Below are 26,710 nucleotides of genomic sequence, written 5' to 3'. Positions count from 1 at the left end.
AGGATGAAAGCTAAAAGAAGCATTAATCCATGCATTCTGCATTAGACTGTTGAAGTGTGGCAGAAACAAAATGCGTCACCCAGTGCTCTGTATGGAAGGTGGCAGGTGGTGGCCCTTGGGGTGAGATCGGGTAGGTTTGTTTCACCTCTAGATGACACTCCTGTCTCTTCAAAAGGCTCCTGCCACCTGGCTCCTACTGTGGCTGCAGATCACAAAATTTTGAGAACAGATTAACCTGGCTCCAAGTGGGAGCTCCCTGAGCCTCTCAGACACAGTCACTGCCTGATTAATTGCAAGTGGTTGCACATTAGGAAGCCTCACCTTATTATTTTGCAAAAGTAAGGTAGAGAAAAAATGATGACTCGACTTTGGAAATTTCAGTTTCCCTCCCAAAAGAAGCAAGCTAACAAGTGCTCAGTGAGAGGGCTTCTCCTACTGCTATGTGAAGCATGACTGTGGATTAGCAAGAGAATGCATTGAGCTGGTTGTCAAAAGTATGATGGGCTCAAGGCCCAGGTACTGCAAGACCCCAGACTCGCTATGAAACCATGGCCAGACTGTGCCGCACTCCTAACACCACTTAAAAAAAGCCACAGGGCTTATCTGGTGTTATGGCCAATACCCAAATTAAACTCTCTGCAAAACCAGGACAGCTCCTTGTGCCCCAGCCCTCTCAGGAGACAGAAATCATTCCTGTTTACAAGTGCCCAAATACCACAGGATAACACACTGTAGCCACCATGAAGATGGAGAACTTTCTGAGTGATACTCTTCATTCTGCTTAGGCAATTGATTATAAGCATCTGATAATGCAAATTTTGGAAAGGCAAGACAGTAAAAAAAAAAAAAAAAAAGCCTGATATTAAAAGAGCCAGTAATAAAAAGTCCAAGATTAAAATGCTAGTATGGCTTTAGGTTACACAGCCATCATGTAGCAGAGCACTATACAGGACATGGGGAAATGCAGAACATGGTGTTTAAGGACAGCTGTAATTACATTTCTGAGAACTCTCCATGAAGAAATGTCCATATACTTCTGACTCATGCTCTTTGATTCCCAGACAAATACCAAAGGGGTGAAGCTCCTATTGCTCCCAGAAATAAGAAAATAGAACATTCAAACACAGCCTGAGATGGCAGCCCTACATCACCCTCTGATCAACTTCTACAGGCTGGTACTGTCATGCAGAATCCCACGGGATTGTACTTCAACAGATCTGCTTGCCAGATGGGAGATTTATGGTTTTTATGGCTTAGAAAGTGATTATCAAGACAATAGGGGTAATTTCTCTGCAAGTTAGCCTTTACAGAAACTTCCTAACACGAAGATCTTCTCCTCACATTGTGCATCTTAATATGAACAATTATAGTCTTATGAATTTTGCCATTTCCCCAGTTTATGGCCTTTGCTTCCTCTTTTTCTACAAAAATGGAAATCTGCTTCTCAAGTAACTTTCCTCACTTGTAGTGCTGGCCAGACAATTAACAACTTCACTTAAAATCAATAAGTAGAGTTTTCCTGAGTGTGTAATAAGGTAGGAGATGAAGATAGATTTTTCTCGTGTAAGCTTTCCACATTAAACCCGAGTATTTACTCCTCTTGCATAAATCTACTTTCTTTCTTCTAATCATGATGATGAAATCAATTAAATACATTTTACTTGTCTGCACAAAAACTAATGAGATACTATTTACAGGCAAGCAGGGTATTCTTGATAATGAATTATTGGATGGAGACTCGAGCTAGCCTCTTAAGACTTGTAAAAGTTAAAAGACTTGAACAGTGTTGGACAAGTCTGAAGATGTACCAGACTACCAATGCCTGAAACCTGACTTTGCTCCCGAGTCAGAACAAAGCAAAAGCTGTGTGCCTGATTAGAGCTATGACCATACCTAGGAGAAAACTGTCCATTTTGGGGAAGCAATTTACAGGAACAGCTTGTTTACTCTCGGACAAACAGTGCTGCCTGTGAAAGCCCCATCTCAAGCACAGCTCCTGCTGACTTCAGTGGGAATCTGCTATGAGTCAAAAGTGGAGGCTCAGTAGTGCTCCATGGAGAAGTATAATCATCATTATAGCATGGATTGTAATTGGAGACTTGCAAAGTCAATCAGCCTGCTATATCAATAGCAGTCTGGTGGCTAAATTGCCTAGACTAATTCTTTTTTAACACCTCAGCCATAAGACTCATCATTAGACAAATGCCATATCCTAATATATACTGCAGCTTAAACACAATGAGAGCTTCAATCTGTTTTTTAATTTCTGTGATATTCCGTCTTTTTGCCCACATACAGAGAAAAAAGTTTATTGTAGGCAGAAGACTGCACAGACTGTTCCACATCAGAAGGTTCTTGCAGTCTTCTTGTCCCTGGGAAGTGATGAGCTCCTGCAGACCTCTGGTGCATGATGACATTTGAAAAATAAGCAATAAACAAAACAAATATTTGCTGCAGCTCTCGATGCTGCAGCTCAAAAGTTTGCTGAAAGAAATTATGAAACTAATATGTATAAGATTTATAAATGGGAGAAAAAGGCCAATCACCTGTTCAAAAATCTAAGCAGCCCCCATTATGATTCAGCTTACTCGTACAGTTACCTACTCAGTCCATGCAAGAATACTTGGAGGGGAAGAAAACTGACTCTTGCTCATCTCAATCCCCCATTTTCCTTTTGTACAACAAGCAGAGTGTGGATTTGGTTCTAGCTGAAGAACCTGTCCAGGGTCAAGCAGATGCATATCCAGTGGTGATGGCACTTGCGCTGTGTCAGGCCTCTAAGTGGAACAGGCAGGGCCAGTATCACTGAATAGCACCCTGAAGTTATCTGGAATATTTTTATGCTTGTTCATTCCCTGGATCTGTTTCAAAAGGTAAGTGTTGTACTTGGTGACAGCAGACCGTGTTTTCAGAGCTAGGCTCCACCAGCAGTTAATTCAAACTGGCCTGATTTTCAGCGCTCAAATTTGATGCAAGTTCCTCAGCTCCTCACTCAAGTAATTTTTAGTTAGAGACCTACCTTTTGGTAACTGATTGGGAACATTATGACCTGCCTTTAAATGTAATGTGTTACAAAATTAGAGGGACAATTTATGGGACAGCAAATACTTCCCTTTGCAAGTTTCTAACTTCCCAATGCATTACATCCCTATAACGAGTCAATAAAACAAGTCGCAGCTGCAGCACAATGAATGTCAAGAGGCACAATGGACAGCGGGTGTTTTTGATGATTTACTCTATCAGCCTCCTGAGCAAGCACTTTTACTTTCTGAAAGTTCACTGTGCTACGCTGTACGAGGTGAGTGCGTCTCGGTGCTTTGGCTGCACCTCCCGTACCGCAGTGAGATCGATACCGTGCACCGGCGCCAGCCTCGCTGGGAGAGGAAGGTCAGCCGAGTTTAGCCGTCAGCTGGCCCGCAGACAAGCCCTGAAAACAAAAAGCGGAAAAGCCTCAAGGGGCTGTGGTGCTTAAAGCAGCTCAGGCGGACACAGCCAGCGGCCGCATTGCCGGGGCTGGCAGCCGGAGGGCTCGGCCGCGGGCCGGCGGGGCCGGGCTCCGGTTTGCCTGGAGCGGTCACACACTCGGGGTTGGAGCACAGGGCCTGAAATACACACGAAATCCCTCAGTTCACACAGATGCCTTCTCTTTCCAGTGGAACAGGGGCAGACGGGGCACAGCTCTGCAGGGCCCAGATGAAATCACGCGGCTTTGTTATTCTGCAGACCTAGTGCCTCCCAGTTATTACTTTTTACTTTATTTATAGCGCTACTCAAAACTGAGTACACATTTCGCTATGAGGGAAAGAAAAGACTAAAAAAAACCAAAAAAACCCAAAAAAAACCCATAAAAAAAACCCACCAGCTACCAGCCTCTCGGAAATTAGCCCGGGTCAGCGAGAATTCAGCACGTCTCTCCTGCAGCGGGAGCTGCTGAGGGCCCGTGTTCGGCCGCAGGGCACAGCTCGGAGCAGGCGCTGCCCGCGGGCTGCCCGGGACGTGTCCTGTCCCTGCTGGCGGCGGGGCGTGTGGGCAAGGCTGGAGGGGCCCGTGAGGGCAGGAGCGGCCCAGCAGTGCCGCCATCCCGGCGGGACGTGTGGGCAAGGCTGGAAGCGGCCGTGAGGGCAGGAGCGGCCCAGCAGTGCCGCCATCCCGGCGGGACGTGTGGGAAAGGCTGGAAGCGGCCGTGAGGGCAGGAGCGGCCCAGCAGTGCCGCCATCCCGGCGGGGCGTGTGGGCAAGGCTGGAGGGGCCCGTGAGGGCAGGGGCGGCCCAGCAGTGCCGCCATCCCGGTGGCGCAGGGGCAGCGCTGGAAGCGGCCGCAAGGGCAGGAGCAGGAGCGCCCCAGCAGCGCCGGGAGCAGCGCGGGCGCAGCGCCGCCTGCGGGCCCGGCCGGGAGGGAATGGCGGCTCGGGGCCGTCACACGGAAAGTCGCCAAGTGCTGTCCTAAGATATTCACAGCGTGTATTACCTGTTCGCAGAGACACGATTCACATCGCGTTTTAAAAATTCCTCCAGGAAATAATCATAATTATGAATTTTTAAAAGTGACTGAATGACTCAGCCTTCAGATTTGGACGTCTGGAATTAGGTGTCCTCTCTATACTATCTGCACTATTTTTTATTAAATAAGTAAAAAAAATTTAAAAGGAAAAAAAATACTGTGGCACAACATTTTTGTATGTTTCTATTTAAGTTAATTTCCATATTATTCCCCATACAGCTACACTGCTACCAAGGTGACAGTATGAAAGCATCAATGAATACAGTGAAACCTGTAAAAAAGGATGGAACAAGGAGACTGCATTGTGTTGAATCTGAAAGCAAAGTACTTAACTGGACTGCCAAGAGTGCTATCTGTGCTATCTCACAATGTTCTGCCCACTGCATCCCACTAGTGAACTCCTGGCCTCTTGAAAATCTCCATCTGAATGTCACTGAGCAGGGACTTCATCTGATAAAATGTCTCACACTTGATTTGCAATTGTTCTGCACTGCACGCCAACTCTGTTGTACCAGTGCTGGCTGTATGTTGAATTATAGGAATGATATACTCAGCACACATGTGCTGCTAGATAGGTGAGGGACAATAACATACCTCCAGCTCATGCTAGATTTAGTGAGAAGACTGAAAAGAGAATGACTTCATATGGACTTGTTTGTCTTTGCATCCAATTTTTAAATGGTACCACAGAGATCTACATTCTTCTCACTTAGCCATGTTTCCAGATTTTTTGTTGTTGTTTTGTGGTAAACAAATCAGAGTCTTTAGGAGAAAGCAGATATGGACATAGACAGACAAACACGCTAAACAGAACTTAAATATTTCAGCCTATGCATATGGTACTTCATAGCATCAATTATCAAAACAGTTTCCATCTGCTACATCACAGCTGCAATGTGCTAAGCCAGTAATATATATGAGAAAAAAATGAAACCACTTGAAAAACTAAATTTCCAAAGAAGTCTTTTAAAATCATAACTCTGAATAGGTCAGGTGGAAGCCATTTAATCAAGTCTAATAAATGTGCTTTTAGGAAACTCACCTGTTGCACTAGAACAATAGAAAAGCATTTCCTTGCTTTTCCTAATGCTTTTGATGATTTGCTGTGAGAGCCACTCTACCAAGAGTAAGAGGAAGTTTCTCAGTCCTGCATTAGCTGAACCTCACATTCTCTCATGCCACATTTTTGTGATATTAGAAAGAAGAGTACAAACATAGCTATAAGCACTCATGGCTAATATTTAGTCCCTTATCTTTCTCCAGTTCCCAAGAGTAAAATTTTTATGGGGTATATAAAGTCCTGTGATATAAAGGCTTTAATTCCTTTGTCTGCTCTGGTGGACTAAGGATGGAGTAGTTTGTCTTTCCTGAATTTTTAGATGTGTGATTCCAACCTGTGCAACAATAGTCTCCAGAACCAAGTCAAGGTTTCTCTGTAGTAAAAACAAACAAACAAACCTATAATAATTGTGGCCTTAAAGATGAAGGAGTGGAGTATAGAGAGGAAGGACAGAGTTTTTTTACTGTCCCTTTGTGCCCCTTGAGGCACTTTCTGCTTTCTGTATGTCTGATGTAGTTCTGATTGCTCCTAGCTGTGCCACCGCTGAGTGTTTGGACTGCCTCAGTACCTGCCTGTAGCTGACATCTACTGGCTTTTGCCAGGAGTAGAATGTCCAGACATTGGATGGAAATCAAATCTAGCACACTAAGGCTGCAAAACAGTAATATCCTTTTAGCAAGACACTTCACTTATATGACTTACTAGCAAGTCAAACCTTACAGAAGTCCATGCAGCTGCCCTATCCCCTCCTTGTATATTCCAGCTTTAAAATGAGCTGGCTTATACACCGAGCCAGGATCTCTCTTGCCCTATGCTTGGTCTGGTGAGTATGGGTCCCCCATGGTGTCTGGGAAATATATCTCTAATGTCCTGTCTGTGGGCCCACACCCATGGAATCCAGCTTTCTCAGGCTGAGAGTAGACAAGCCTGAGTATTATTTTCCATGGATTGTGCTGTGCCCACAGGGCTGCCATGTGCAAGGAAGCACTTCACATGTACCCATGGAAGAATGAGCATTTTGGGGCTGGCCTTTTGAGGGAAAGCCATGTGTTGGGCAGGGAGGCTCAGCTTTCAGAGAGAAGCATGCACCGAGATCTGACCCAAAGTGACATGTCCTGGATATACTTGGACCTGTACATGACCACATTTTCAGAACAGCCTGCCACTGACCCTAACCACATTCTTGATGCCACACAGATCAAAGTTTCTGAGTCCTATCTAACAATGTCCCCCCATTCCCCCCAGCAAATATTTCTTCTTATTAAGGCTAGTGATGTCTTCACTGCACTTTGCTTTTGTGCTGTTGTCTCCCTTCATACAATGCAAATTGTTTCCTCTCTTTTCCTGGCTTCCTACTTCTCTACTGTCTTTGTCCTCTCTTGAGATGGAGGACAACAGCATCTTGTTTTTCTGAAAGCAAGAATATTTAAAACATTAAAATATAACCTGGACTCTGAATCTATTAGGACTGATTCAAGAAATGAATGAGAGGAAAAAAGAGCTCTGAGAGCGAGATTTCTTCTGCAAACTGCCATGTGATTATGCAAAGCTATTCTCTTATGTTTTCTGCCAGACAAAATATGTAGACATTTTTCTTGCCTTTTGGAGGGGAAATGCTGTGCATGTGCATAAATTCTGTCTTCTTTGAATTAAAATGAGACCTTAAAGAGTGGGTAAATTGCACTTTGCTGGGGTGAGCAGACTGGCAGCTCAGAACTGAGCCTGGTCTCACAGCACATTGCTGGTCTCAGTAGCAAGGCAACACAGAACAGGCTTGGTCTGCTTTTTGGTCTGTAACTCACTGTGTAAATGCCAGCCAAATTAAAGCAAAGCAGATGGGACAAGTAATATGAAGATTAATGAAGGTACTTGCATTTAAAAGTAACTGTAGATACATATTTTAATGGAAAAGATCCTTTCTAATTCAGAATAGCTGGTTAAAAGAAAAGGATCAAGCAGTGAAAACTGCTAAAGCTTAGCAGAACACACCTACAAAGAATTATTACAAGTGAATAAGTCCTAATGGACTTAATCCCCATTAAATAGAATTATCAGGTCAAAGACTTTTTTTCTTTCTCTGCTATCTGCACCACACTCTGAATCTACCATTTTTCCTAAAATGTAAAGAAAAGAAATCAAACTCTGATAAATTCTTTAGGGATTATTCACAATGAAATCTAACATGTTTTCATTCTCCTGTGACTTTTGCAGTTTCCTTCCAAACTTTTACAAATTTCTACTGAATAGTGACATTTTTCCTTTGTATAACTGGCTACACTTCAGCTGAAAGAGAAATGAGTGTCAGGGAAGAGTACAATAAGCAACTTCTTTTAGTTTTACCACACAAAAAAGGCAGGTCAACCTTAATGAGATGCTGAAAGATGCTTTCTGCTCTAAGAAAATTCTAAATCAATATTCAAAATTCCAGCCAATCACCAAGTATATTTGTAAAAAATTTCCAGTATTACTCTAAACTCTGAGCTCACTGGGTGTTTCAAACTGCATAACTGGTTCACAGGAGGAAAACCAGACTTGTCTCTCACATGCCACTGTGCTGCTTCTTGAAATTGCTTCTTTTTGCTATTTAGATACTAACATACTCTTCAACAGTGTTTTAAGGGCAGACAGTGGAATCAGCTTTGTATTTTATTAATGAGTTGGAGGTACTTAAAGATGTACGGGAATCATAAAAAACCAAAATATTACCATTATATTGGAGACTGTCTCTAAGAAGCACACAATCTTCTGCCAGACCCAGATCTGGATTTTTGAGCTGCTGAGTTACCAAATTCTCTTTATCTATGTAAAGAAATGGCTGCCAGACTCTTCTTTCAGAGTCAGACTTGAAATTTCAGGGAAGAAGTATGACAGTTAAACTGCAACTTTTCAAGATCAATATAAATGTATGTGCTGTTTTTCATACCCAGAGAGGCTGTGTAAGTGACAAACTGTGCCAACATTCGCAAAGATGATTTTCTCTAAGAAATGTTAGAAGGTCCCTACTCCCACTCCCTCAAACCTCTTCTGTGGTGTGATGCCACCAGATACCTGGTATAGTAGGTTTTGATGCAGCCATTCTGCTAGTGCACCTCCAAAATGAATGTTATCTTGAAAGATAAGGCAGCCATGTCTTGATCCAGAAAAGCTTGCCCTGTCTGTTCTGTTCTGTAAAGGGCTTGACTCCATGTGTGAGTCCTTTGCTGAAGTTCTTCACTGAGTAAGAATGTGCATAATTTCAGGGTTGTCCTTATGCCCCAACTGAGTCTGGCCCAGTATGGCTGAGCTAAGTATAAGCAGGACTCATGACTGTCCAAAGTCCAGTACTTTCATTACAGTAAATGTTATAAAGTTATGGTGCTTAAAAATTGTGTTACTCCTACAGGGTAAAAGAATAAACATGTTTTACCCTTGTGAACACATAATTTGACTATTGAGCAGCCTGGTCTACAAACTTGAGGCAAAAATCCTATCAATTAAAACACAATGTACCATTCTTGTTTTCCTTATAGTAAAGTGCTAAACACAGTGGCTCTTGAACTTACTGAAAATGGCTGTTTTGAAATAGTTTTGTTTAAGTTTTTGTACATCTTTTCCCACTAACTTAGCCTGTAATATAGTGCACCATGTAGAAAAAGCTGCTTTGTTGGCGTAAAACTGATGCATATGAAATGTCATCTGTTTCTGGTCCAATGTATGTATATTCTTTGACACAATCCAAACAAGGCATTTTCTCTTCCAGGCTCCACTGAGGTAAGTGAATATTTTGTTCTTCTGGAACATGCACAGGGATTTAGTAAAACTGTTACTGTGCTTCTCTTAAAACATTACACACTCCAACGTACATGCAATTAAACAGTGTGACAGTTATTCACACCCTCATCATATCTGCGTTGTTGAAATGATAAAAGAGCCAATTGAGACATTCACAAATCACACAGCAGATTTCCACGATGCCACATTACCCTTCGAGAAAATGATGAAACTTAGAATTATGTTTAACATCAGAGCAAGATTTGATAATGTAGATCTGAATACACTGTGTTTGAATTTAAGTCAGTTGACAGCTGATTACATGTGGGGACGGGTTGTGATCATGAAGGTTATTAGATGAATTTTTGACATTTAGATATTGTCAATGCTGGCTTTTGGAGCTGGATTGATTTTTACAACAGAATGTCATTATAGTGCTTGCAGTGACATGAAGAACAGAACTTCAACTTGATCCTCCTCTACAGAAGCTCATTAGAGATTCACATAAGAAGACAACCAACACGTGCTATTGCCATGGAAACAAGATGGAATATTATGAAGCAGTATATCCCATATTCCAAAATAGAGAGGACAAAGACCAATTATAGCAAATGACTGACAGGCTTTTTATTTGCAGCCTGTATGGGTCAAATAAAAACTTAGCTCCTGCTCTTTGGAATAAGAATCACCAGTGTAGTTTTAGGCCTCTGGTTTCAATCCGTCCTTTTCAAAGACAAAAACTCAAGCTACTTAGTTTAATTTAGTTTATGATGTATGGGAGAAAGGAGGCCGAATAGAAGCATTGGCATTGCAGCAGGTGTGTAGGTGTGATGAGGTACAAAGCACATATGTCACAGAACTGGCAGAAGATTGAGTCAAGTTCAAGCCAAATAGTGAGGTGTGGATAAAACAGAGGTGAGCGAAAGCAGCAGAAGCTAAACAACTGGTCATTAAGATGCAGAGAAAAGACTAGTTTCAAAGACAATGGTTAGCCAGTACCAACGGCCAGAAATGCAAAGAATGACATTTCTTGTGATTTACAGTAAATTGGTGAGTCTCAAAGTTTCTTGCCTTGCCTAGATAATTAAATGTTCTTGGTCATCCTCAACATATTTCAGGTATACAAGACATACTTAGTCTAACTTTCCAGTCTTCTGCTTGTGACTACATACATGGAAAATAAGTAATTTAAAACACCTGCCTGTTCTAGAGAGTTTTCACAATTGTAACAGTCTGATCATTGTGTTCAAGTAATAATGATAACTTCTGAGTGTTTTTTTTGGGGAAAGAAAGATGGATAGAGAAGCAGCATGTGATGTTAGTTTTTTTGTGTGTTTGATGACATAATGACAAACACAGGAATTCTGTGATAATGGAAACAAGAGCTAAGAGGAAATATTTCACCATTTAAGTAAAAAGCCTGTGATTGCTACTTCATTCACACACTGGTTTACTTTTAAGAAATAGTTTTAAATTCCAGCTGGTAGTCTATTGTAATTAGTCATTTGAGCAGAGTCAGCATGGGCAAAATACATCTTAGGAAAGAGAAATAAAGAGAATAATAGGGTTTCAAGGAGTGTTTAACAAGCCTTGGAAGGCTGTGTCATGAGTTTGTCGCTACAGAGACTTACTGTGAGATTCCAAAACACTTTAAGAGAATGATGGAAGGGAAAAATATTACAGTACATAGAAAGCTTGTAAGCCTACTCCATCAGGCTTTGGTAAGCCTTCCGATGCCAGCATATGAAAAGTGTGGTTTGCCACTATTTAATGATGATAAACTCCACAAATTGTCATTCACTTAAGGAGCCACGTCAAATGACTTTCAAAACTGTCAGGTTGCATTCACTATTTCAACTCTGATTCATTCTTGACTGGTTTTGTTTTGACTGAAAAAAAAAAAAAAAGACAAAAGACACTCGAGTTTTGGGAGAAGAGTCTGAATGGAATATGAATTTTATTGCAAAGCATAAAAACTTTAATAGTGAGTAGCTTTGTAGAATACTAGATAATTTTTTTCTCTAGCAACAGGCAAAGAGATAAAATGTGATATAGTTGCAAAAAGTACTTGAAAATAATAAACATTTTTTTTTCATCTTTGCATATGAACTTCCTTTCTCAAACTGTTAAATACCATTCACAAGTGATAGCAACTACACTTTTTTTCACTAAACCTTTACCGTTTTTTCTTTTTCTTTCGCTCTGCTTGCATGGCTGCTTCCTGAGCTGCCAGTTCTTCTTCTTTTCTGCGCTCGGCCTCCAGCAGCTGATTTCTGTATGCTTCCCGAATGCTGTAAACTCTGCCTCGGGCTTCATCCAAGGATGCCTAGCCAAAAGCAAACAGCAATACTGCCCTGCTCAACACATCAGTCTTGATTTCACCACAAGCAACTGCATCCTTCCTGTTCTGTTTCACTTTGTGACTCTCTAAGTACAAGGAGAGCAACTCTCCTTTTCTTTTTACATGGATGTTTATTGATTTCTCAAAAGAAACAGCTATATGTCAATCTTTTCACCATGAAGAGGAAGTTCAGGAAAATCCTTTCTAAACTGCTGGCATAATAAGCTAGTTGTGTGAAAAAAGAATAGGGCAACAGAGTAGTTACCTATCTGGACGTAGTCTGTAGTCCCTTTTCAGTTACTGGTTTCCTTTGCAGTCCTAAACAAGTCTATTAAAAACTAGGTGTCAGAAATGCTGGAATGGCTTAGGAGTTGTGGCCTTTTAAGAGGGTAAAGGAGCCGAAATCATAATGACCTTCAATGAGACTTGGGGCAAGTGGGACTTTGACACCTCTGAAAACTTTTCCCTTTCCATTTCTATCCTGAAAAATGGGGATACCTGGAAATCTGTATATAGTTCTTTGTGGTCTACAGATGAAAGGATGGAAAAAGTGCTTATCAACAGAGTGTGCATATTCACAAATAAATCTCATTTTAAATTCATACTGTGAAACACTTTTAATGGAAATACTTTCTAGAAAGAGTCAGGGATCCACTCTTGTGAAAAATTTGCCCTTCTAATATACAATATGTTAGGCATCCAAAATCATAGCAACATCTGAAAACCTGGACTGGCATCCTTACTAGGGTCAGCCACTGCTGGAGAACTGCACCTTCTTGCTGACCTGTAGTTGAGTAATACAAATCAGACTATCTATCTGGGAACTACCTAAGGAGATGTTTTTAATTATGATTTCTGTAAATAGTTTGATTTGATGTAAAATTTTTTTTTTTACTCTTATCCAGTTTTAAGAGCACTGAATAGTCACCAGCAGATTGATAGTGGTTATTGTATCACCACTGTAACAATTTTGTTCCTGTTGATGTTCAACAGTTAAGCCAATTTGGTATGATACTTGTACCAATTTCATGTGCAGTGCTTTGGCTAAGCTAATCCTCACAACGGATCCTACACTAATGCTACCACATTTATTATTTACAGACATGGTTTTTTGAGGTTTAATAATATTCATTCTTCATTTGCTGGTATCATGCATATTCCAAGAAAACTGTGTTCTCTAACTTTTCTGAGACACATTAAGAACAACTTATCCCCCATGTAATTGTTTATTACTTTTCAAAAGCTGTATACATTTCTATAACAAAGAAAAAAAAAAAAAGCCAGACTGGAGATGCTTTACCTAATAAGCATCTGGTCATATGTATCAGTTTATGGTCAGTTTTTCTGACTTTTAACCATCTTTTTATGGTGATACAATAGTGTTTTTGCAGAGAGTGTATCAAAAACTAATATCATATTAAGGATGTCATGCAGTACTATTTTTTTACTTTAGAACTTTTAGTTTTAACCTTTGCCCAAGTGAAATTTCAAGCTTGTTCATTGCTTCTAATCTCTAGTACTGAATACAAAAGCTTTGTTAATGGTTGATCAGGATATTCAGACTAGTGGCGGACATCACAGCAGCAGTTAACTGGAAAGCAATCTTGAAAACATACCTGCAGGTTCTCATACATTTCAAGTATATTTTGCTTCAATAAAATTCTGTCATTTTCTTCTTTTTGTTTTTGTTCCAAAGCCAGCATGGAAAGTTGCCTAAAATGGTTGAATTTTTCTTCTTTATGTATCTGCTGCTGTTGAATGATAGACTCATCTCTCAGCACAGGTTCAGGCATTGTTTTTCTGAAAGAAATACAAACCAGATATTTGTCTCATATCAAATGCAGTTTTGGTTGTTGTCTATTTTGCTTGGTATCTATTTGCAAGTATTTGGCTTATATTTGACAACATCACCATCATATGTTTGGATATGGGTAAAGAGCCACTTTTCCTCTGCTTCTATATAGCAACAATAAGAAAATACATTCCTAAGACTAGGTCTTTTTATACTTGAGTGTCTATTTTAAATCTATTTATAAAATCATGCTCATTTTCGAGCATATGAAAAACTCCTACATGTGACACTTTTAATTTGCAAGAAATATATTTTCAGAAGTTTTTGATACTATAATTGAGACAAATGCAATTTATCTTTTAGGGGTTTTTCTGTTTTTGGCATAATGGCAGATAAGTGGATAATATACTTTTATATTTTGTCCTAAATGAGTAGTGTAAAAGTCAAGGAGCTGAAGACAAATGAAATGCTTACAAGATTTAAGCTTGTGGAAGGTACTTTGCCATATTTTTGCCATACTGTTTTAAACTGTTCACTTCAATATAATACACATTTCCTTCTCAATTTAAAATTAAATTTGAGCATATTTTTCAGCATTTTTGAAGGCTTTTGAAGATCAATGAAATGCAAAAATGCCACATTGAATACAAATGGACGTAAGCATGAAGTGGGTTATAGCTGCAGCACAGCAAACAAGGAGGTACATTTAAATTAGCTCAATAAGTTCACATCAACACTTGTAATAAAGAATATAGTTCTTTTGAATAATAAATGTAATTAGTACAGTCATTTCAGCTATTAACTATTATTAACTGAAGTGCATTTGTTAAATATGGTGTTTTAAACCTGCATAACATCCTGACAATTTTTTTATGACCCTGGAATTGGCTCAGTTGGTTGAAGTGTGGTGCTGGTAACACCAAGCTTGTAGGATCAATCCCTGTATGGGCCATTCACTGAAGAGCAGGACTTGATGATCCTTGTGGGTCCCTTCCAAATCAGAATACCCTGTGATCCGGATGCTCTTTTCAAGAAGACAAATAAGCATGTTTGCCTGAATGCTCATTTTCTTCAAATGTTTATGTCAGATACTTATTACATGCAGTGCAGTGATTCAACAACTTTGACTTTTATTATGTTAGGGCATAATTTCTTACCTCATGTAAGGACTAAGGTCTATAAGCTCCCATTTTTTTTGCTGTGTTTTTAATCTTGAGTCAAGAGTTGTTTCTGGTGTTTGCTTTCCTGTGGTAAGAAAATATAAAACTAGACAGATTAAACTGGTTATGTGGTTATGCTAGGGAGCTCCACCTAAATTCTTACATAGATTTTTCTTCCTTTGGCTCAGCAAAATACATTATTAAATGAGAATATGGGCTGGAGAGGACATAATATTTCTGCCCTTTTATTTCCAACATTTAGGACAGTATCAAAGATGCTATTAAAAACCAACATATATTAGAATGAAACTAATATGTGTATTTAAGCTAAATCCCCTCTACTCAAGAAAGTTAGTAAATCTAAGCAAGAACATTGACTTTGCAGTGCCTAAAAAAACCACAAAACAACTTCTGGATATCATATTATTTTATTTTTAAAAAATCAAAAGAAATATGATTCTCCAGTCCTGGCTGTAGTTAAAAAAAATTATATTCCCTTTCGGGGAGAAGATTTAATTTAAGAAATACCAATTTAAAGAAAAACCATGACATATTATACTATTTTTTTAGCCACATGGATAATAACCATGCTATATTTTATTGTAGCATTCTTGCAGTATAATTACACCATAATTAATTACCATTAATTATGGCAATGGGCTGAGCTGCTTTGTCATTATTTCAATGCTTCCTTCTTTCAATTTGTCTCGATGTGCTGAAAAAACCTGTGAAATTTGATGAGATTTAATGATGACTGCACTAGTTTTCTTTTATAAAAACTTTTATTACCTTACTTAGAGAAGTAACCAATTGAATTACGTTAAAAATATTACTGGACTTTTCTCATGAGGAATAGGAAGATGTTTCTGAGTATTAAAAAAATTACTATTTATATATTTATTGTCTATATATAGAAACTACATCAGCCTTCTCTGCTCGTCTGAAAGAGTGACTTGGATCTTTGGAAGTGCCTTACTCACTACCCATTAGAACAGTATTCTCCAGATTACAAAAATGCTGCATATTACAGAAATGTTCAATCTCATCATTGCCAAATGCTGCACTCTGTGGAATAGAACCACAACAACTTAAAGTCATTGGGGTGTCAGTCTTTACTTCCTGAGACATTATATTAGATTCTAAATGTTTAGTTTGGAATAAAGTTCTTGGTGGACAACCACTAATTTTCCTTACTGGTTAAGTACCTTTAGCCAGTAACTTTGAGAAAACAATATTGTTTCAAGTAACCAATCCTGTGCTAAAGGCATTAGGTGAGGATTAATTCTACTTTAATTTCTCAATCTGAATCTTTCCTGTGAAGATTACTTACTGGGATGGAAAAATACTGATCTATAGTTAAGTACTGGCCACAGGTTCTAGTTCCATTGCACATGAGTCTTGGCCAGATATTATCACAATCAGACCAGGAAGTATTCTTTCCTTTCTGTGATGGCCTGATCTCAGCATAATCACAAAAGAAAAAAACAAAACAAACCAAACAAAAAAAAACCAAACAACAAACAGCCTGAAGTCTTGTACCCAGTTCAACTTTTCATCAGAGTAAAGAAATTGGCAGGGAATACATATGAAGAATCCACAGAAGTTGTAATCACTAAATAAAATTAGACAGCACTAATGGAAGCTACCAGGAAACTGATGCTACTCAGTATGCAGTTTTTGACACCTCTTTTCCAGACCACTCTCCATGAATAGTTTTCATGAACATGCACTTCAGGTGTATTAGTCTCTTACTGACATGCTATTTTAGCTGCTAAACACTTTTTTTAGCATTTCTACACTAATGAACTGGTACTTGGAATTGAGGATGAAGGTATTTTCCACTAAACTTCCGAACATTTCAGATTAATTTAGGGTTAAAATTCTACTACAGAAGGGCTACCTTCTTAAGGGCTACCTTAGCTTAAGGGTAGCTTGGCAGCCTCCAAGAGCTGTGAGGCTGTATCTGTGTCTGGAAATACAGCAATGAAACAATTGAAATAAAGAGGAGATAGAGAGCAAGCCTGCCATTGCACATTTGGACACCTTTATCGGGGCTGATCTATCTATCTACTACCAGTATTTAATGCAGAAGTCTTTCCTAAGGAGTGGAACATGCTAAACAGAAGACACAGAAAGTTGTATTCTTACCTGCTTCTCCTGAACTAGGTGTTAAATCGGCAGTCTCAGCCACAGCTATGGGTTCCTCTGATTCTCTCACAGCATACTTATTAATAAAACGCACACGTTCCTGAAAAGCCTGCAGATCAAAGTTTTATAATCCAGATAACAAAACTTTTACTGCATGTTTTAAATCTCAAAGAATTTTCAAAAGTAGGATTCTATCAGTCTTCAATAAGACCTAACATCAGGGTGCAAAGGGCAAGTCTGCCTGGTGCTGGAATCAGAAAAGATGCCACGGCCCCACTGAATCAGTCATGAGACATTGCACACTTACACTAAAGATCACTGTCCAATGAAATGCTGGGAAACCACTGATCTCTGCACAGTTTACAATAGTATTGGGAGTAAAAATAAAACAAAAGCTGTATAGATGCATGTATGGCTAATGCACATCCTAGGAGCTCCTATAGCCTGATGATTCAGACCTTTGGATGCAAACCCTTTCAGACTCAATTACCTTTGCTGCCAAAACCAGACATCAGCACTTCTGTCTTTTCAGAAGGCGACTTTGACTCACTTGGAGTTCTCTTAAGGGCTGTCATTGCCAGAATGGACAGAGAAACCATTTGGCTTTTGCTCAGCCTGGAGTCAGGCACTCAATTTCCAGAGTTACAGGGTCTGTGACCCCTGGAATAGGCAGACATTGGGCCAGGGTTGTCAAGAAGAAAGGAGAGGGAAAGCTTCTTAATAGCATATCCCAAATTTGGACCTTATTTTAGCATATTCTGTTGTGGCTACAATTTTCTCAACTACAGCTGTTTAAAAAAGAGTCACTAAAAAAAGCCCTAAGGGGCTTCATAAGTGGAACCTTGTAGTTGCAATTCAGTTGATTTTCTGATTAAAAAAGATAATGATGATAGAACCAGATTCTGAAGAGCCTTCACAAGTCAAAGGGGATTCATTTCTAGCGAACCTTTAGGAGGCTGTACTTGCATTTTCAGTCTCAGCACAACTAATCAAAGCTGCAGAGTAGCACTTTCTCCTTAGTTCAGAATTTAATGGAGCAGTGTCAGGAAAAGTTTTGAGCTTTGAACACACTGAAAAGAACTGAGAAAATCTGAGAGTGTAACTGGGAATGCTCATTTCTGAAGTTCATTTCTGAAAGATAATATTAAAACCCCCAAGTATCTAAGCTTTGGGATTCTGGCTGAACATCCCTTAATAGACAATGGTATTGGTGGTGACAGAGGATGACTGTCAGGTGAGTTTGAAGACTACACTTGGTTCTTTTATTTTTCTTTGGTAATGATGCTTCCAATTCTGAATCAACACTGCACTTTTTGCTTTGCTAGAAAGAACATGTATTATTTTTCCATCTCAAGCATATGTCACGTCAAAAGCACCCAGATGTACCTAGCAACTAGATCAGTATTGCTTCTCCAAAACTGTGAATTCATACTGAGAGTGTTACAGGCTCTTGGGAAACCTGCAATGCAGACTTAATTTGGAATCCTGGCTGCAAGGGACAATTTGGGTATTGATATGACCAGGTGCCAGTTCTTCAGGAGAAATAATTTTTGGCATGTTTATAGCAGTGTATTTCTCGACAGAATCTGTTCATGCTAAACATTAAACTTGTCATAAGTAGCAGTTTTGCAAATGTGTAGAGGTAGTGGGCTTTCTAAGGAGAAACTTCTCTATGTTTTGTAAAGTAGAATCTAAAGTCTCAGTGATCTACAGAAGCCTGATCTAGATGATCTGGATTCCTACCGAGAATTCAAGCACATAATCCCTTTTAATTCTTTAAACTGTAAAATTTCCTGTGTTCCAGAGGAGTGAAGCAATCAGCTCTATGAAGGCAGGTTTCTGTTGTGGCAACTGCTCTACCATTACAACAACTCCTGGAACCTGTGAAGAAACATCACTACAGAGATGGCACTCTGATATTACCTTGACAGCTCTCCCTGGCTCTGCAGACTCCCATGCTTCTTTCATGGCTCTGATCTCATCTACTCGCCGGGTGTCCTTTTTCACCTCCAGAAAGTCTGCCTCTTTTTGGTCACTAACTATGCGTAAAATCCAGTAGGGTGTGTTTGAATCTCCTGGCTGAAAGTATCATAAACATAGTGTAGTCACTTGTATACATCTATTATCAATCTTTAGGGTGAAGTCATGTTTTTGTATACTGGTAATTTTTCTGACCAATATACATTGTACAATGACAGACTTTGATATGCATTATGACACAAACAGAGGCTGCCAAAGGAAAGAACGATTACTTTGCAATGCCTGGAAGCTCTTTGAGGTGTTTTGTTTATATGTTTTTCCCTTCCCCCATGCAGCATGTTCCACATTCCCAGTTCTTCTGAACAGTTTGTCTGAACAAGAGTTCTTCGTGTGATTTTTTCATGCAATTGTTTTATCTCCTCTTCTCTCCTCACACAAGCTTCTTTACTAGAAGCCTTATTATATTCAATTGGGATTTTTTGTATAGAAATAAACCTTGCTCTGTTTTATAAGGTTCTCTCCCAAGCACTTCCCAGTCTCTAAGACCCCTTAATGCATAGCTTTCTCCAAAATCACAGGGTAAGTAGGGCCTGATGACTAGTACACTATTCTGATGCCTGACAAAGAAATGAGATATTGTGCTGCGTGTTTCAGGAAAACATACCATCTGAAGGAGCTTTAAGGCTAAGACTTAGAACTAGGGTTAGGAGTTCATCTCTTGTTTAAAACTAAAGGTGGACATCTTCCTTTTCTGTGAGGGCTCCATCTCAAAGCTTGTATCTGTTTCAATGTGGACTCCCAAGAACCATCATCCCAGCACCTCTAGTGTAAGGCACTGTTCCAGAGCTCTGTATAATTAGCTGTGGATATGTATCACAGGGAAATCTGCTGTGCAGCAAGGTTACTCAACTGAAAAAAGTCAGAAGAGATTTCTTAATGAAAACCTCCATAGCTCTTTGCTTAAACTACACACCATGAGGCAGCAAAATTCCCAGCAAAAGCAATGCCATTAAACAAGAAGCTGTCAGTTCCTTCATTGCTTTCCATTAATTCGTTTGCAACTAATAATGTCAATTATTCATTTTACAGCATAAAGGCTGGCAATAGCTTTTCAGACAGCCACAGAACACTCACATGGATTCACCCCAGGGGACAAGAACTTCCAAGTAAGCAAGTACACACCGATTTTTCTGCTACTGTATATCTGCATGCGAATGAAAATTGTGATATATGAGACAGGAACTGACTACAGTGGAAAGACTTATTTCATCTCCCTAAGAACCCATGAAAGCCACTACAATGAAGGATTAATGGGACACAAATATGGTGAATTCTTGGAATTTAGTAAGCTTTCAGCAGAGACAGAAACTACACCAACAAAAGGAACAACCAGTTTTTCCTTTATACATAAACAAAGAAATGAGCAAATTGTACTTCTAAACCCAGGATGCACATCTTTTACATTCAAAAATTTTAATTCAACATTTCTCAAGTGCTAAGCTAAAAAGGTGGCAAAGCAGGGTATAGATAAATACAAGGTACGTTAGAAGTCATAGCAGTACTGATTTGCAGACCTGAGAATATCTCTATATTCAGTGCAAGGATGGCACATTCAATAAATCAAGGCTTTGGCTTTGTTCTCACCTGAGATTCAAGTGATGGACTTTCTATCCAGATTTTCTCTTTTTCTATCTTCTCAAATGCTTTCTCTTTTGATCTTCTGGTTGATTTTGGAATATTTGCAATCTTTTTGACTTGGAAAGAAGTAAGAATTAGGGGAAAGCTGTGCTCCTCATACTTTCTTCTGTGTTTTACTCATATGTAGTTATAATGCATTATGATTTAGATAATGTCATTGTTATCCATACATATAATTCTCCATATAAAACCCAGGGTGGAATAACAGCACAAAACAGCCATACAGAGAGACAAGGAAAGCCAGTTAATTAGTTGACACTTTCAAGTACTACCAAGAAAGAGTATGAGGACCAAACAACTTTTAAAAGCATACTTACAAAGTGAACACGTTGTGACAGCCTTTTCTGTCCTAAATAACACTTTAGCTAGGGCTTAATTGAGAGTTTTTCACAGTGCCTGCCAGCATTGCTGCTTTGTGTATGGGTCAGCATAAAGACTGCAATGCACAGAATCACAGCCTGACTCTCACTTCCCTTCTACAGTCTCATACAATCTCTGTCAGTGTTTGTTATGGAAAGTAAGAAGCTCAAAACAGGTAAAGTCAAATGTTCTCATCTCACATCCTAAGACTGTCTAGAGCACCCCATAAAAATGCAAGGAAGTTAAAACAAAGAAACATGTTTCAGACTCAATGCATATTTAAGAAATGCAGAATTGTCATTGTCAGAACTATCTGAGAACATTTTAAATTAACTCTATTATCAAAACATATGTATACTATATGTTTGAATTAATGATGCTGAGAATTGACATTTGCAACAGTTATTTTGCAATGTCTTAGCTGGTGAGAGCTGTAAACAAGACTTCTTCCATGTCATATTGTTTTTAAAATAAATTAACAAATAAAGCATGTAAGAGCATATAACTTTAATAGCATAAAGAATGTGTCAGTTTAAACAACCAGGGATGAATCCAAAACACTATGAGAAAGATTTAAAACCTGAGTCTGAAATCTCCATTTCCTTCCACCTTCCTATTGCCTGAAACATTGAGAGAAGTGCTGAAAACTTAGATTTACCCAATATGGTAAGACAGGGGATTTCTCTCAGAAAATGTTGATATGAGTGACTTTTTCACAGTCTGATGATAATAATAAGCTATCTTTCAGTTTATGCTTTTAAGGCAGATATCTGTCACTTCGTGCTTTTCCAGTTTCTTTCCACTGAGGACAAATCATTGTACTGCAGAATTAATGAACTTTGGATGAGATTTGCATTGTCACGGCTGAGGTTACATGGATACATAAAGTTGTAAATATTAATGATATAGAAACATATTTATAACTCACATATAGCTCCACATACAAATATATATGGTATATAACTGTATTACATCATATATCATACACGTTTGTCTACAAATGGTATTATTCTTATCTCCTCATGATACTTAAAACATGTCCAGTGACATTTTACACCGAAGTGTAAAGCTTAAATTAATTCAGTGCTGCTATATTAATGAATGAAAGCAAAAAAATTAAAGTGGTCTCCACAAATATTGAATATACTAAAACAACTCCACAGGAAATGCAAATATAAAATAGTGATGTCATAATTCAAAGTTATAAAATGATTGCATAAATGCCTTTCCCTTTAATTTCACATTATCATCACATACTAACACCATAAATCAGGTCGGTGTACATGCATTATTTAAGGTGTAATTCATTTTTAGAGATAAATTATTTGTTGTTTACACAAACACTCAAAGACATTCAGTGTAGTTAGCTAAATGATCCCAGACAAAGACTTTTTATGTCATGGGACACTACAAGCTTTGTCTGGTTTCTAGAAATATTTTGTAACTCTGAATTATAACATTTTGATGCTCTGAACTTATAGCATACCCTGATACGTTAGTAAAGAATAAGCAAGCATAAGAAATGACATGGGCTACAATGACGTAACCTACTTTAACTCCAGATATGAAGGCTTAGTGCAAGATTAAGTTGAGATCTCCAAGCTCTCCCACGTACTGCACTGTTCAGGTTCCCCCAGCCCTTCCCACTTCCTCAGCAGAGCAAGCAGTATCCCCAGTTTAGGGATCAACCTCCAGAAATGTCTGGAGGGGGCAATGACTGCATTTTGGCATGCTACCCACTCTGATTCAAAGGGAGATGTGAACAGCAGCTCAGGGCTTTTCTAAGGGCAAAGCCAGGCAAATGCTTTGAATGGGATGTGGTAAGAAAGGCAGGCAGATGATACAGAAAGTAAAAGGCCATTCCAGCTCATACCTTGTGCATCAATTGTCACAAACTCTCAGTGGCAGTTATTATATTTGTGTGGCATCAAGAAAAGCTTGGTCATCACATGGGCTGACATTGATGACACACAGCTGACAGCAACTTTAAAATTAGCTTCTCTACTGCTTTTCAATTATTTATACAAAAATTAATTGAGTCTAATGCCAAATGGGACCCAAGTGATCATCCAGTCTGATATGCTGTCTATGACAAGTTCAACAATTGCACCAAATGATTCCTAGCTGAAACTCAGCTTCAGATTGAGATACATCAGTTCTCTTTTTTAGGCAAGTTAGCTACTCCCGATTTATGAAATTTAAATTACAGAGAATCTATGGTATTCATAGGTATAATACAGAGGAGTCTTTTGAAGCTGTCTTTGAGAAGATATCATGCTACTGCTATCTGAAATAGTCTCTGAGCATTTAGTGGGATTACCCAGTATTTGGTAGTAATGACTGTAAGTTGCCCCATAAGGAACTGTCTGTCATTAAAAAAAGATTCAGATGTTGCTTTTCCTTCTTTGACTGGACCCTCAGAAGGATTCTTGACAGATGGCAACATCAAAAGTCTTTCCAAAGTTGGGCTCACCCAGACACTAAAGTTACAGAAAAATCACACCAGGATAGAAGCAAACCAATAATGTGGTTGCATTAGTAGTGTGGGGTTAAGGTGTGGCTTAGATATCTAGAGGACCATCATGTATCCTCTGTGAACTATTTGTTCACTGAACACCAGGCAAGTGATTAATCACTACTGACAGGCAAGCTGGGAAAGTGAAAGAGAGAGAGAGAGGGATCTGAACATCCTGTTAAACATCCCATGGAATATTCTCCTTGGCATGAACCAGCAAGTTCTCCTGTGGGAAAATAAAATCTGTGGGAGAAACTTTCACCGCTCTGGAGGATAAAAAGGAATATTCCAAAGCATATTGCCTGTCCTGCCTTTTCAAACCTACCTCTACTATCTGGGCTGGGCACTCTGTCTTCTCCTGCTTTCCCAGTTGCATAGACAGCCCTCATCAACAGCTAAGGTAATTTAAGGCACTACATAAAATACGTGCTGCAGTCAGCATTCAGAACACAGTGATGATTCAGCTCGGAGCTGTGACAGTTGCTCAATAAAACTGATGATCTTACCACAAGAAAAATAAAACCAAAGAACCCAAAAACATAATAGCCAAAAATCCTATATGCAAAATGAACCTTAAAATTATTTTGTTCACACAGTCAAGCAAATGAAAATGGTACTAGAAGTTGCAAGACTGCCTGCTAATCGTTCCCCCTTTACACAAGAATCTTGAGCTTACATTTTTAAAAGTCTTTTTCCATTGAAGACTTGCTCCACAACAGTTCTCAGAAGAGGCAAAAAAACCCCCAAAAAACAAAAACAACAACAAAAAAACCAAAAAAAAAAAAAAACACAACCAAAAAAGGGAGGAAGAAAGAGACAAAAGAATGAAGACATAAATGAAGTATAAATAAACTACATGGAAGTTCCTAATTTCTGTGTACTTAGGTTTTCCTGCCTAATGCCTTTTTAATGTTTTGTTTGTGCAGTGTGCTCTTTAATGAAACATTTAAGGGGATTTAATATATAATAAATATGACTTTATTATTCACAAAGTAACTTTCGCTAACACAGTTCTTTTTACAAGTGCAAACATCAAGAAATACCAAATTATCATAGCATCTGTATATCAGAGAATTTACTGTCTTCAAAAATGTTCTAAATAAGTATTTATAATGTTGGTGAATATCAAGAGTATAATATTATGGGTCTTAATTTAAAGGGAGACTAGTTTAAAAGATTTTAGTAGATCTTAATACAAAGTTAAAATATGCTTTTGGTGTGATAAATTAGCTTTAACACAAAATTAACTCTAGATGGCAGTATTGGTTTACATGAAAAAGAGATATTTGAAAAGGAGAAAACTTTTCGCATAAATTTTTAACCTGGATCACTGCAGCATACTTAAAAATCACGTGGTGAAACAATACCTTTTTGGTTACATACCAATATTATTATTATATTAATTTTGTGTTTGACAACTTGTGTCAGCAATTTTAAAATAGTAAAGGTCAGTTTTCAAAATTATGTAAGACTAGGTCACAATCAGAAGAAATAAACATTAGAGCTTTCCCCCAAAATACTTAACTATAGTACGCACTTCAGATAAATATTGCTGTTAATAGGGGTACAAAAATACACACTAAATATTAAATGAGTATTGGTTTTAAACTTTTTTCTATAAGTTGTGTTTAAATTCTGTTGGTGGCCCAGGCAATCTGGTATCCTTGTATAAACAGAAACACTCAGTTAATAAAAACTGTGACATGGATTTGGTTACTTTGAAAGGCAGCATTTATGAGAGGGCACAAAAATTACACCATTTAAAAATTATTGTATTTACACCATTTTATAATAATAAGGAAAAATTGCTTGTTATCATTGACTGTAGTTTAAGTATTTTTGATGAGCATCAATTAGCATGGAGAAGGGGAGCTATGAACTGGAGTACTGCTACCTTGAATTCAACATGAGAACACTCATGACACTGACAAGGTTCAGCAACGTGAGCTGAAGCTGTATAGAAGGATATTGTCAAGTGCAAGCTGTCACTATGTAGCCAACTTAGAAGTGTAAGAGGATGTAACAGAATTTCTGTTGTGAGAAGCAGTCTGACAGGGAAAATGAAGAGAATGAATGCAATCACCTAAGAAGAAAAGTTGATATTGTGAAGAACCCAACAAAATTCAAGCAGGTGAAATCATTGAAAGAGCTGTGTACAAGCCTGTAAGCCTACATGACATAGCTCCTCAAATGCTACTGAAATTGACTACAGGCTACAGTAAATCAAGAAGATACATATTTTTAAAGTTGTGTAATAATAACTGAAGAAATGATGAAAAGTTTCCAATATTGCATATATCCCAAACCCAAGACATATAAAATTATCCATCAGCAATTACTGCTGCCGAATCTAAGTTCAGTCCAGAGTACTAGGAATTACAGAAAAAAACACTTGACCAGACATTTAAAAAGAAACATGTAAATAGAATAAAAAGTTAGACATACCACTAGCGAATAAAACCCAAACCATCCTAAATAAATTTTTGAGTATTAACAAGTGTATGTACATGAGGAAGCAAATAACTTCTTATTGCTTCTTTTAAAAATTGAGTTATCAAACTTTAATATTAATGATACAGAAAATCTACTGAATGATGGGAAGTAATATTTTAGGTTCTGCAGAAACCTAGGGCTGAGAACACAGGAGAATCAGCTGCATGTGTGTGTGATGTTCTGCACCAGCAGGTGGAGCAGGGCTGCAGCCTCAGAGCTTGTAGGGGATGCAGAGGCAAGCTACTGGGCACATTAGGTGTCTAAGTGCAGATGGTGGAAAGATCCACCTTTTTAGAAATGTACAACCTATCCAGGGAACTTCCATTCTTTCCAGCCCATGAGGGAAAATCAAGATAAAGAAGCTGGTGCTGTTTGTGTTTGTGCTCTGAGTGTCTGTCTGAGATCTTGTAGCTGGCAATGTGTGTGTATGTGTATACACACACATACATGGTGTGTATGTGTGTCTATGTGCACATGCTTGGTGGGATTACATCTTCAGCCTCAAAAACAGCTGGACCCGGGAATGTGCAGTGGCAGAGCCTTGTCTCTCTCAGGCTCTTGGGTCTGGAGGGACAAACTTGAATATAATAAAGATCTAAATAAATAATTTTTTGCCAAATTTGCTGATAAAAGAAGATGCAAATACAAGACATTTATCTAATTTACAGAATAGTGACTGGGATTCTAATTTCTTTTCATATATCTTGGGATTGGTTTTTACTGTTCCTTAAAAATAAATGCTATAATAATCTGTGAAAAATCAAAAACCTTTTGTAATTTCTGTCCCCTTCTATATGACTTGGATATACAGACTGTACTTGGGAGCTTTCCTAGTTTTTTCTCTTGCTAAAATCTTCTCCAAACAGTACAGAAGGAATACATTTCCCAGATCAGGCCTTTCCCCCACTTCTTG

General features: G+C 38.6%; 1 protein-coding gene across 2 annotated transcripts in view; it reads right to left on the bottom strand.

Moving 5' to 3' along the window:
* Positions 1–11,250: 11,250 nt before the first annotated feature.
* ADGB (androglobin) overlaps positions 11,251–26,710 on the bottom strand; it is a 104,881-nt gene continuing 89,421 nt past the window's right edge. For both annotated transcript variants that reach the window (XM_030268170.4, XM_072927050.1), the window contains 6 exons: positions 20,376–20,485; positions 18,675–18,830; positions 16,752–16,860; positions 14,601–14,688; positions 13,268–13,451; positions 11,251–11,636 (listed from right to left, as the gene is read on the bottom strand). In XM_030268170.4, coding sequence (XP_030124030.4) covers positions 11,487–11,636; positions 13,268–13,451; positions 14,601–14,688; positions 16,752–16,860; positions 18,675–18,830; positions 20,376–20,485 — 797 coding nt within the window. In that variant the 3' untranslated portion in view covers positions 11,251–11,486. The remainder of the gene's footprint in view (positions 11,637–13,267; positions 13,452–14,600; positions 14,689–16,751; positions 16,861–18,674; positions 18,831–20,375; positions 20,486–26,710) is intronic.

The sequence above is a fragment of the Taeniopygia guttata genome, chromosome 3 (genome assembly GCF_048771995.1).
Source record: "Taeniopygia guttata chromosome 3, bTaeGut7.mat, whole genome shotgun sequence".
Taxonomy (NCBI): Eukaryota; Metazoa; Chordata; class Aves; order Passeriformes; family Estrildidae; genus Taeniopygia; species Taeniopygia guttata.
This window is presented reverse-complemented; position numbering and strand designations above follow the sequence as displayed.